This window comes from Pundamilia nyererei, unplaced genomic scaffold (genome assembly GCF_000239375.1).
Source record: "Pundamilia nyererei isolate P.nyererei 1_Seehausen unplaced genomic scaffold, PunNye1.0 scaffold00057, whole genome shotgun sequence".
Lineage (NCBI taxonomy): Eukaryota > Metazoa > Chordata > Actinopteri > Cichliformes > Cichlidae > Pundamilia > Pundamilia nyererei.
In genome coordinates, this window is record NW_005187458.1 from 1,027,297 (window position 1) to 1,039,783 (window position 12,487).

The 12,487-nt window shown below is 44.9% G+C and overlaps 2 protein-coding genes across 5 annotated transcripts in view; one reads left to right on the top strand and one right to left on the bottom strand.

Annotated features, from left to right (window-relative positions):
* Positions 1–3,187: 3,187 nt before the first annotated feature.
* ncaph2 (non-SMC condensin II complex, subunit H2) lies at positions 3,188–10,417 on the top strand. Its single transcript, XM_005734170.1, has 20 exons — positions 3,188–3,265; positions 4,038–4,150; positions 4,592–4,693; positions 4,769–4,830; positions 4,908–4,986; positions 5,945–6,001; positions 6,083–6,162; positions 6,250–6,401; positions 6,530–6,663; positions 6,767–6,850; positions 7,087–7,150; positions 7,225–7,326; positions 7,418–7,462; positions 7,566–7,636; positions 7,777–7,888; positions 7,973–8,065; positions 8,176–8,225; positions 8,426–8,527; positions 8,617–8,766; positions 10,205–10,417. The coding sequence occupies exons 2-20, from the start codon at positions 4,043–4,045 to the stop codon at positions 10,325–10,327; spliced, it is 1,770 nt and encodes a 589-aa protein (XP_005734227.1). The 5' UTR covers positions 3,188–3,265; positions 4,038–4,042; the 3' UTR covers positions 10,328–10,417.
* A 559-nt stretch (positions 10,418–10,976) lies between these two features.
* The window catches only part of sco2 (synthesis of cytochrome C oxidase 2), a 1,854-nt gene continuing 343 nt past the window's right edge, over positions 10,977–12,487 (bottom strand). For 2 of the 4 annotated variants that reach the window (XM_005734172.1, XM_013911170.1), the window contains exon 2: positions 10,977–11,975. In XM_005734172.1, coding sequence (XP_005734229.1) covers positions 11,160–11,966 — 807 coding nt within the window. In that variant the 5' untranslated portion in view covers positions 11,967–11,975 and the 3' untranslated portion in view covers positions 10,977–11,159. Of the gene's footprint in view, positions 11,979–12,487 lie in introns of all 4 variants that reach the window. The other 2 variants (XM_005734171.1, XM_013911169.1) reach the window with 1 other exon arrangement.

Sequence of the window (12,487 nt, forward strand, 5' to 3'; positions counted from 1 at the left end):
TCTCTATCAGTGCAGGCTTCATGTTCACTCTGTTTCTTCTAGACTTTAAGGTGCAGGTCGAAGAGGCAGAGGTGCAGATTATCTGATTGGATTATACTCTGGAGACACTTCACCATCTGTATGCTTGCGCTTACAGCCTTGCGTTTCCCTCGTTTACTTCCTGTCTTATTTTGAAGGGTTTTGGTGTTTGGTGGTGTTTTTATGTCTTCTTCCTGTTCTGGTTTTTGGCTGTGACTGAGTTCACCTCTTCCTTGTTATCCTCCCTGTGCTGTTTGTATTGCAACCACACACAAAAACTACCAGCCTGAGCGTAACTGGAAGCAAACCAACGCAAACAACATGAAACCAAATCAGAGGACATCATGAATTAATCTGAGCAGTGCAGAAAACCCTTGGTATGATTTTCAGCCTCCTGATTGGCTCATTATGAGCTGCTGGTTCACTGGCATCACTACATTAATATTTGAAAACCTGCAGAAGAAGAAGAGACTGAAACTTTGAAGTCAAAGATCAATATTTAAACCCAAAAAACATAAAATACTTCAGTTAAACCACTGATCCCATCCATGCTCTCATCCAATGGGAATTAAAATAACAGGACTGACGTCCAAGGGCATGCAACGCGGTGCACTCTCACCCTGCACAGACTTCTTAACTGAAACTTTTGTTTTAAGTCCATTTACAGAACTGTTCCAGCAGTAATCAGAGTACAGCGGGTAGACCATTGGTGTAACCTTTGAGGAGGAGGAGAGTGCTGATCTTCACTCCACTCACTTGCTGAGATTCACACCTCCTCATTTACTCAAGCCGCCGCTCGCTGCGCTGTCTCTTCATCCATGGCAGGTGTTTGGAGGTCAGAGGTGCAGACTCCTCCTCCTGCTGTGGAACGTGTTCTAGATACTAGACTGTATATTTAAGATGGACATGATGTAACCCTTGGGTTTCTGGTGAATCAGCAGCAGCCTGTGTCACCATCCACCTGTCAGTCACAGAGGCCACGCCCATAACAATGCAGGCTGGGAGCCTCTGGTGGAAGTTAGAGGAACTGCAGCTGTTCAGGTTAACATGCTGTGAACTGTGAATGATTATTATTATAATGCTGATTAGAATTAACTGTGTGCTGACACCATTAGTTATCAGGTGATGTGCACACGGTGGTGTTTGTGGGGGTGGAGTCTCTGTGCTCACTCTTGCTGCAGGTGTGATGGAGCGCAGCAGGCAAATATGACTGCGACACATGGCTCAGCTTCACCTGCAGCTGAGTCCAGGATGTTCTGCTGCAGAGTCACACCTTCTTCTGACAGATGCTCTGTGTTATTAGCCAAAGACTGTATGTAAAGGATGGCTGTGGCCACAGCAGCATTACCTGTTAGTTTGTAGCTTTTCTGAGACATTTTGTGCTGGGTTAAGAATGGCGTGCAGCTGCTGGCATCTCAGTAATCTGTTGGTGCTCCAGTGGAAGAGATAAACGATGAAGAGGAGCGCAGTGCGATGGGGATGGGGTGTTGCTGGGAAACCGCTGCGTGCATTGTTTTCTCTGAGTTTATCAGAGGATTATTCTTCATAATCACATGTGGCCAGATGTTTTCCAGAAGTGTTCTTCCTGGGCCGTGACGACGTTTCTCCGCCAGTCTGCATCCTTTGTCGTCTCGTCTCTGTTGGGAAAGTAAAACAGTGGGACTCCCGAGCAGCATGTACACCTCTGAGGAGGAAAGACAAGGAGGAGGAGGGCGTCGTCTCCTGGATTAGAAATCCGGCTGCTTGAATTAGGAGTGTTAAATTTAGCTCCTGCTGCCCCGTCATCCTCCTCTCAGAGGCATTAATTACAGCTGTCCTCTCAGACTAATAATACTCACTAATGCTGCTGCAGGACGAAGAGGAGGCTTCCTGAGGCCCATCATCATCATCATCATCATTATTGCTTCTTAATGACATCACCTGCTGTTTTTGTAAATAAAGTTTTATTAAATCACAATAAAAAAATGGTTTCATGTGTGGAGGAAGAGTTACAAACACATGCATACACACACACACGCACACACACATACTGAGGGCCCTGAAATCAGATCTGTGTGCAGAGGAAATCTCATCATGTTTCCATCTGCAGATATGATTTGTGATGGTCAGAGTTCAGACAGCGGTGTGCTGTCACGGCACACGGCAGCATGGCTCCGCACACTGCTTGTTTTGTTTCATGCCCAGGTAACCAACATTTGAGCTCAGGTGGAACCAAGAAAACCACTTTCTTATGTGTCCTTCACATGGCTTTGATTGTCTGCACGAGGGCTTTTATTCTGGCTCGATACTCCTCCTGCCCTCCTCACCTGCTGGTGGATTGGAGTGTGGTCTGGAGCAGGAATTTCAGGCTCAGAGGAGAGCAGAGACCTCCCTCAGTGCACTTCCTGCTCCACAGGGGGCGTTCTCAAGGGGCAGACTTGTTCATGGGTCGTGTCCAAATTCATACTAATGCTTCCTCAGGAGGACGCAGTCCAGGAATTTGGACACGACCATTGTGTTCGCACTGAGCACCAGAAGAGTGAGATGAGGAAGAGTGCACACATTCATGACAGTATTATGACTTCTCACTTCATGGTTTTATTTTTTCTAAAAGATTATCCAAACAGCTTGTGATCCTTTTTACTGATTACTTAATTCATTAAGTATTTTGGTTTTTGTTGTTGTTTTGTTGCTTAGGATTCTTTAACCTTTAATCCTACACCAGTCGTGTAGCACAGGGTTTTATTTAACTTGTTATCATGTATAAACAAAAATAAAACAGGGGCTTTAAATATTCTGTAATATTACAAAATAAGTCCAATGAATGAATATGGCTTTAGCCTGATATTTGCAGATATAAATATGAAATATGGAGTCCAAATTCTCACTATTTGACTTGGCTTTGCTCTTGCGCTGTTTTGCGCATGCCAAATCATCTGTATTTCTTATAAACAGATCCCAAGGTGAAGGCAGCAGCTCGCCCAGTTTCTTTAAACCAATGACTGGAGAAGTTTTCTACAGTTTTCTACAGTTTTCTTACAGAAAACTGTAGAAAACTGTAGATGTTTTCTACAGTCATTGCTTTAAACTGCAACGCTGCCATCTAGCGGTCGGCAGCCTGTATCACACCATAGCGCCGCCAGGGGGCAGCACGCGGAGCTGCTACACAGACCAGAGCAGCGAAGAAGAAATTTAACGCGGGTACTTTGAGTGTTGTGCTAACGGCTACAAACAGTTAGCCCCGGTGTAGCTCGGCTCAGGTTTTTCGGTAAGTTTCTCTCTGATTTTACTCCTTAAACACCGTCGCTGCTTCATGTTAGCGACACCTGCTTATTCTCAGGTATTTCTCTTATTAAAAAAAATAACCAAGCTGAGCAGGTAAATGAGCCAAGTGTTCAAGCTTTGACAGCTGCAGTCGCTTAGACGCTCCGCCACATTGCGTTGATAAATCTGACATTTCTGAGTTTCATTCGGATTGATGTAAACATCGATCTCACAGAGGATTAATTAACACGGTTTACTAAACAGTGGAATGTCCCGGTATATTCGGCGTTAGATTAGGAATAAGTTAATTTGTTAAGTTTATCTTTTAATCACAGGTTTAGCTACAGCGATTAAAATAAATCACATTTTTGAACGTACTTTGCTTTGATTTCGTTCTCTCTGATTTCAGTATTTGCCGCTTTAGCTCGTAGCAATTATCACGCTATTTAATATAATTCACAGCAGCGATAACACAGTTTTGTTAGATTTTGAGGACAGGTGAATGCAAAGAGTTCACCATGAAAACTGATAATCGATACTTAAATCGATATGTACAGTCCAGCTGTAGCTGTGCGCTCTGATCAACATTACAGGCTTTTATGAATCTACTATTATATCAAATTTGGACTGAATGAAAGTAATCTTTGCTTGAGTTTTAAATGAGAAAGCGTTCCATCTGCAACTCAGAGCACTGCAGAGAAACGAGCTGCTTAAAGACCGAGTGATGTTTGAGACCCCGCAGGATTCACAGCCTGTTCTGGTTCTACCTGTTTCAGGCGAGATGGAGTCCACAGAGAGCCGATATGCTCACCTGCTCCAGCCGATCCGAGAGCTCACAAAGAACTGGGAGATCGACCTGGCGTCAGAGCTAAACGACTACTTAGATGAGGTAATTTATTTATACCACAGAGGCTCTTACTTTGATAGCTTTCGTCCTCCATACAAACTGACACGAGACAGCAATATCCTTCTGCATCAAACATGTGGTCCGTGCCCCAGAACAGGCTCACCTACAGGGTCAGTCTGGCTCCCTGGGTGTCTTTGTAAAGAGTAAAAGCAGCACGGAGAAGGTGTCAGTTTTAGCAGTAAGCTCTGCAGTACTTCTAATGCAGACAGAAGAAGACAGAGCTGTAATTAGAAGGTAACAACTGCATTTCAGACAAATTGCTCTGGGTCAGTTTATTGTTCAGGTCATTCACAAAGGACTGGTCTGGCAGCTTCAGGTAATCCACAGAGACACAAACGTGAATCCAGGTGGGATTTCAGTCAGTCACAGCCTGATGGAATGAAGCTGAGCTCCGCCCAGTAACATCTGTCTGTGTGTCTGCAGCTGGATGACATGTGTATCACCTTCGATGGTGGGAAAACCAGGCTGAACTTCGCAGAGGCTGCGCTGCTCATCCAGGGCTCCGCCTGCATCTACAGCAAGAAGGTGAGCCACACACAAGTCACATGACCTCGGCCAGTCTGTGATGGAGTCATGTGACGGCATCTGCGTCTGTTTCAGGTGGAGCTGCTGCACAGCCTGGTGTTCCAGACTCTGGAGTACATCAACGACAAGAACAAGAAGTAGGCGTGACTCCGCCCACATGCTGGTTTGATTTCCTGCTGCAGGTTCACACATTATCTTTGTGCTCTCCCGACAGACGCAACAAGCAGGCAACAGAGTCTCAGGAGGGTGATGGCAGAGCAGTGAGCAGTCATGATGCTGACAACTTGGAGGAGGTAAAAAAAAAAAAAGACCATGCAGCTTTTATTAAAGGTGGTTCTTTACCTGAGAGCAAACTTCCAGAGTCACATTTTGTCCCTGATTTGATTTTCAGCTTTCATGATGCTTCATTCATTTAAACACATTGGCAATAAAGTGCTTTGACAGCTGGATGTTAGACTCAAAAATAAACCACACCAAGGAAAAGAAGTATAAAATGTTTCTGTTCTAAAAATTCAAAACTGATATCTGACATTTTTATAGACTTCAAAGAAAGTCTATGAAACATGTTTTCAGAGGGGATTTAAAGGAAGCACCTGACTCTATGAGCCTGATGTTATTAGCCAGCTTGCTCCAGAGCCAAGGCCTTCTTTAACCCTCAGAGGCTGCAGAGTGAGCCGAGCTGTAGAAATAGTTCGGTCCTGGAGCAGACAAGAAGTCAGGGTCAGCTGGAACTGAAGCATCTGAGGTCACTGAGTGTGAAGCTGTTTGGGTGAAAATGTGGCATCTGTGCTCAAGAATATAAACAGCAAGTTACAGGGGACCTGGAGCCAAGCCTGAGATACCCCTCAGGTAACGTGAGTTAACAGGTCAGAATGAAAACAGGCACAGGGTTAAGGTTTTACTGTTACGCCATTCTCTAACAACGCTCACAGGGCATTCTGGGGAACGTAGTCACTTCATTCAGTCACTGACCATATCATATTAAAAAAATTAGAACCTTAAATTTAAAACATTCTTTATCGTGATCATTAATTATTTTATTTTAATCATTTATTATTAATGATCTAGATTTTTCAGATTCAACCTTTTAATCGTAAAAAATAAAATAAATTTTGACCTCAGATTTTCACAGAAATTCTTTTTAAATCTGTATCGTGTCATTTTTGCCTTTTTATTTTTACTCCTTTTTTGTAACTCTTTATCCTGTCAAAGTCAGGTGTGTAAATGAGTAACATCATTTGTGTCCTTCAGTTTTCTGCGTTGGACCTGGAAGTGTCGGACCGATCTGAGAGGTCTGACTCCAACACGGTGAGTTTGATTCTCTGAGGTCAGTTTACCTGCAGCTCGTTCTGGCCTCTGACCTCTGCCTGTGACCTCTGACCTATGCAGACTGTGGACGTGCCGCCTCTTCCTCCGGAGTCTTTGATTGCACCTGAAACCCAAGAGAAAAAGAAACTGCCCCTCATCAGGTCAGTGATCTCGCACAGCAACTAAATGAGAGCTAAGCCTCGCTCCCCGATGATGAGGTCTCACCTGGTTCTATGCCTGTGTGTCAGTGTGAAAGGTGAGATCCTGTGCAGTCAGAAGGACTTCAGGATCAACCTGTTCGTCCCAGGTGAGGGCGACATGATCCTGCTCACATTCAGATCAGTTGCTTCCACTTCCCTGCCTCACAGTGACTTCGCTCAACTAGAGACCCAGCCCCCAGGTACACCTCACCTCACCTGTTCAGTCCTTCATGACACATTTCCTCCCGCTTTTCTCCCCTTTTTTTTTCTTCTTGACTTTCACTACTTTGGTTTCTGATTTTTTTTACTTTTGACCTTCATGGCTCAGATGCTGTGGTTCCAGTGGATGTTGAAATGGGCAGAGCTGATGCTGAGGAGGGTGGAGGCGATGCAGCAGACGATTTCCTCCCCTTAAAGTTGGACAACATGGAGCAGGAGGAGGAGCATGTGGACAGATTGCAGGTGGAGGAGATTTCACCTGTTAGAATCACAGAACAGTTTCAGCCACCACCTCTTCATCTTCTTCTTCTCCTTGTGTAACTTCGGTGTCGTTGGTGTGTTTCAGGCTCCGAGTGATGGTCGAATGATCCGAGAGAGGCAACATATGGAAGCCAACAAACCGAGGAGAGAGGAGCCGATTCCTCCTGCTGTACGTTAATCTGCTTTAATCCCCCAGATTGCAGCTCAGTGTTCGCCACAGGAGTGTTTATTTTCCCCTAGTCAAAAATCTCACACACTTAAAGCACAACAGTACTTTTATTTTGAAAAGAATAGTTTTCATAAAGCTCCGGTTCCCCATTTTGTTTTCTAACTAGATTAATTAAATTTGACCTTTTTACTAGAGCTTCATTGTGAAACATCTTTTTTTTCTTTTTTTTTCTTCAGGTGAATGTTTGGGCGTTCCATGACCCATACGCCATGCTTGAGGAGGACAAACCACTGAAACCAGGTAACTATGGGGACCGCGTGGCGTGTTTCAGTATTCAGTCTGCAGGTGCTTACAGAGTTTTGTGTCTTCTGCAGGGAAGTGCTACAGAGTTCCCGACGGGCTGGACGACTGCGGGAAGAGGAAAAGGAAACGAGCCGCTTTCCTTCGGGACTTCAGGAGCTGGTTCAGAGGAACCTGTAAGAACAAACTGCTTGGAGCACTCATGTTCTTCCTGTGGACCCATTATCTGTTAACATGTCACTTCCTTTTTGTGTTTGTTTGTTTCAGTTGACCCTCCAGAGCACAAGTTGAAAAATGGACCCACATTTACAGGTAACAATAGGCTGAAAACTTTTCTGTGTCCAGAAAAAGACTTAATCTGAAGATTTGAATTTATACTTCCTATTAAATGAAGCTAAGACTTCCTGTTTTTCAGACCTCAACTACATCTACCTGAGCACAATCAAAGACAAACTCAAAAATCAGAAGAGGATGAACAGAAGAGCCGTAAGAGGCACACACCATCATCCATGCTGACATCACAGTGATGTCAGCAGTGACATCAGCTGCGGTTCAGGTCGTTTTATCAGGGTCAGTGTTATTGTCAGATTATGACTCATTACTATCACATTTGTTATGTCACTCAGGGAGTGATGATGTCTGACGAGGAGCTGAAGAGGACCTTCCTACAGCCAGAGGGGGTGGGGCCTGGTCAACTGGGGGAGGAGCCTGTGGAAGAGTTGAGACAGCACCTGCTGGGTAAGTCTTAGTGCTGGTCTGAGTTCAGGGTCATAAAAGCTGTTTGAGTGTGTTTGCGTTAAAGCCTGATATGTCTGTCTGAAGGTGGGGATGATGACGCCTCGGACAACGAGCACAACGCCTTTCCCGATGACGTCCCAGCCGAGTTTCTGGGTGGCCCGGAGCACATTTCACCTGGTAAAATGCTTCAGATTCAGACTGAAACTGATCGATCAGTTCAATCAGTTCAGTATCCATACAAGAACAGTGGAACGTGTGTAATGATCTGATGCTGTTTGTGTCCGCAGAAGCTCACCGAGATGAACTGAGTTACGAGGATCTGGTGAAGCTGCGAGTGGTCAGTGATCAATATTATTATCTTCAGTAATGTTCAGTACATTCTGATCAATCATACTTGGAGCCTGTAAGGTTTGTTCCTACTGCTAGAAGCTACCCATGATCAGAAAAATCAAACTACTTATAACTCCGTCATGAAGAAGGTGAAGCTTTTATTTTGAATAGCAGGAAGTTGATTAACCCTTTGTGTGTGGGATTTAGGAGCAGCTAGTGGTAAACAGTCGTGGTTACACTCAGGAGACAGCACTATCTCGGAGGGTCAAAGACTGGGAGGAGAAGATCCGCCCTGAGTTGGCACTGCAGGTAAAACCTGCTGAGCCCCATCCAGTAACTTAACCCAACTTCTGACTCAAACCCCTTCTGACTCTAAACCCCGCCTCTCCATTTTCTAGGAGGAACGCCCAGCATTTGACATCCATGATTACGGAGACCGCATCGTGAGAGCGCTGAGCGGCGTTGGATGCCGCAGAACGTTTGCAGCCATCGTTCATGGTCTAGACAACTTTGAAGCCTCAAAGTACCTGCTGGCCTCCCTGCAGCTGGTAAAACATCTGCACAGACATCAGCGATCAACCAATAACAGCACAGAGATCACACACACATCAGACCACACTTACTTTAATGATCTGAGCACACTCAAATCCAAAGGAGGCATTTTGCGCGTTTTGTGACTAGTTTGGCCCAAACAGTGAACGTCACCTGTTCCAGTCAGGGATGTCATCAAATGATGATGAATTCTCTAAAAAGCATAAACGATAAACTGCAGCATTGATACGTTAATCTGGTGTCATAGTTACGGCTCTGCACACACAGTTCGGTACAAGGATGAGCGCAGCGCTGCAGGTGTTTAACATTCTGTTGCTGAATGTTTCCTGATGAGGTCATCCCATCGAACTGAATAAAACAACATGTTTGGTCCAATTAGTGTCAGGAGCTTTTACCATGGGACCACACAAAATATCCAGGCTCTATACAGAAGTAGATGATGTCACCATGTCCATCTTTTATATACAGTCTCTGTTTAGACCCACTATAGCATTCGCACTGGGTATCGTCACTGATTTCTATAACTGATTGGATTCAATTTGATTTAGACTCAGAAATATTTTAATTCTGATCTTTTATCAGTATATATATACATATTTATGCATATTTATATCTATGCATTAAAAACAAAGCTAAGACTTGTGAGAATTCATCAGAGGTGGTCTCTGAATACACAGAGAGGCAGCTGTGCAGGAAGTGTGGTTTTTATTGTCCTGGGCACAAAAGAGGGAATTCATGACAATGTTTTTCAAACATAGAGCATAGTCTGGATCTTCTTTTGCTGCCGGTTCAATGAATTTTGGTCAGAGTGACGAAACCTGCAGCTTCAGAACTTGTGAGATATCAGCTTTCGGCAACGACAGCATGTCCGCATGTGCCGTTTACCTGCTCTCATTTGCTTTTTTGTTAACTGTTTAGCAGTGGTTGAAATAGTTTTGTGAGCTTTAACCTGAGATTCTGGTGTTTCTGGCAAAATACATTTATATTTAAAAATCGATTCAGGAATTAATGGATTGATACACTATTCAAATTGAAATCGATTTAAATAGGATAATTGATTTTTTTTTTTAACCCGCCCCTATCGTGCATAGCTGTGTTCATTCCAGTGAACAGCAAGGTGTGTGTTTAGGGGTTTTACTGTGAAAAAGGTAAGGACAGGAAACTGGATCAGTCTGGTGGTTTTATTCTGAAGTTTTATTTTGAAAATCCTCCATGACAGAAGTGGTGCTTTTATTTCTTTAAATCCTCTGAGCTGGTTAAAGACAGACGAGAGTCTGATGAGCTCGCTGATCAATAACAGAACAGCTGTCTGATCACTTTATTGATCAGTGACACCGTCAGAAGGTTGAAAGTCTGTTCTGATGAGTCTTCACTTCCTGTTGATGGATGGCTGCAGCTAATTGGTTGCTGATCATGACTCTCTACTTCCTGCAGGCAAACGACTACACGGTGGAGGTCGACAGTTGTGCCGGTTTGGAGGGAAGTTTGGACACAATGGCTCTGACTCTACTGAGCACGCACAGAGCGACGGACAGATTTGCCACGCTGAAGGCCTGAATGCAGCACAAGCCGCTCTGACATCATCATGTAACGTTTAATCGATGATCAATGTTATTGAATTTTTGTAATAAAATGTTTGTCACTGTCTGCACTCTCTGTGTCTGTGGGGAAAATCTGATGGTAACAAGAAGCCAAAAAACAAAAACGCACGACCTTCTGACGAGAACCTGTCTGTCACTCACGCTTCATTAAAGTCCGCCATAATATAACTTGTTTCCACAGCAACATTACAGCTGATCAGTTTTCATGTGACCAGCATGATCTGCCCTATCGCTGACCTGTTCACAGGAATCGGCGAGGTCCTCACACCCTGAGGCCAATCTGACCTTTAACTATGAAAACTGACACTTTCTCAGAGAGCATGTCCCACTGCCATTTATGTGACAGACTGGAGGAAATGCCCAAGCATGCACTTCTTCCACCTGTAAACACACTTCATCCACATTGAGCAAGAGAGAAGTAAACTTAACCTGATAAACATCTCAGCTCCACATGGAAGCAGTCAGACTGCTTCACTTGTCTGAGGAACAGGAAGTCTGTCTAGGTGTCAACAGAGGAACACCTTAAACAGGAAATCTGTGTGTGTTCCTCTCCTGACACCAGGCCACACACACACACACTGAAACCATCAGGCTGAGACAGGAAGTGAGGGAGCATGCTCTCTGGATTTTACATTGTTATGATCGACAAACTTTCACTTCAAACACGTTTACAGTTCTGTGTTACCATGGAGAAGTGTCCCGTTTTAGGACAAGAAGCAGTTTATCCCCCAGCTGTGAGTGGGGTTGTTATGAAAACAGTCTGTAATTGGTTGCTATATAGCCAGCGCTCACAGCGTGGCATAGTTTTTGATGTGTTTGCGGACACTGTCGGCGATCTGCTCATCACTCTTCATCCTGTTGTAGTAGTCGAGAAAGAGGCCGTCAGGGCTGACAAGGTAGATGAGGATAGTGTGGTCCACAATGTAGTCGCCATCCTCGTCTTTGGGCCCGGCGCTGGCGTACACTCTGTAGTCCCGCCCTGCGTGCTTCACCTCCTCGACCGTCCCCGTCAGCCCAATCAGCCGGGGATGGAAGTCTTTAACGTACCGGGCAAGCGCCGCCTCATCGTCCCGCTCTGGGTCTACAGTGATAAAAAGGGGCTGCACCGGCGGCAGCGAGGCGTCGCGGTCCAGAGTCATCACGACAGTGCTTAGCTTTTCCAGCTCTTCGGGGCAGATGTCAGGGCAGTGCGTGAAGCCAAAGTACAGCAGCACCCAGTTGCCCAGGAAGTCCTTCTTTGTCCGGCGGCACCCCGTGTGGTCCATGAGGCTGAAAGTGCCCTGCCCCAGCGCCACCTGCCGCAGCTGCTCCACTCGCTGCTGCTGCAGCTTCTGCTGTTTCTCTGAGTGCACAAACCACCACATACCCAGCAACCCGCCGCCGAACAACAGCGTAACCAGCAGCCGAGTCCGCAGCTTCATTTTAGCCACTACTGACGGCGACGAGTCCCGATCACCAGAGAGGAAGCGAGCCTGAGGAAGCCTGTCCTGCGGTGCTAGCCGCCACCTCAAACTCAGCACCGCCGAAGACACAAATGTCCTCCGGAGTGCCGCTCCTCCTCGCAGGTCACCCATGATGCACCGCAGCCCCAACATCTCCAACACCTGCTATAAGACAGGAAGACCAGATTATTTTATTATATTATTTATTCTGATCATTAATCTGTCAAATTATTGATTATAAAACATGTTTCACTTGTGTCTATTAAACTTTAGATCCGCTTATTTTATTTGAAGTCTGACTTCAGAAACACACTGAAACGCTAAGCTCAAAACATTATTTTAGTTTTAAAAATTTACCAAAATAAAATCCATTATCATCACGTGTTATTATTAGTTTCTGACATTCATAAAATAAATAAATAAATAATTAGTTTAAATGTAAAATCTTGGCCCCTTTGGTCTTCCATACACTCATTACCCTTTTAATCGTCTTTGGGGATTTTTCCTGTTTTAGTGAAGTTAAACCCACGTGACACTGCCTTACCTAGACCCCAGACCTTCAGTAACTCTCAGGTGAGTTTACGTCCTCACCTGTTACTGACCGCGTCACGACGCTGTTACGTCACAGGACAAATGTCGATAAACACATACAAACACCAGCCGAAGAGACACCC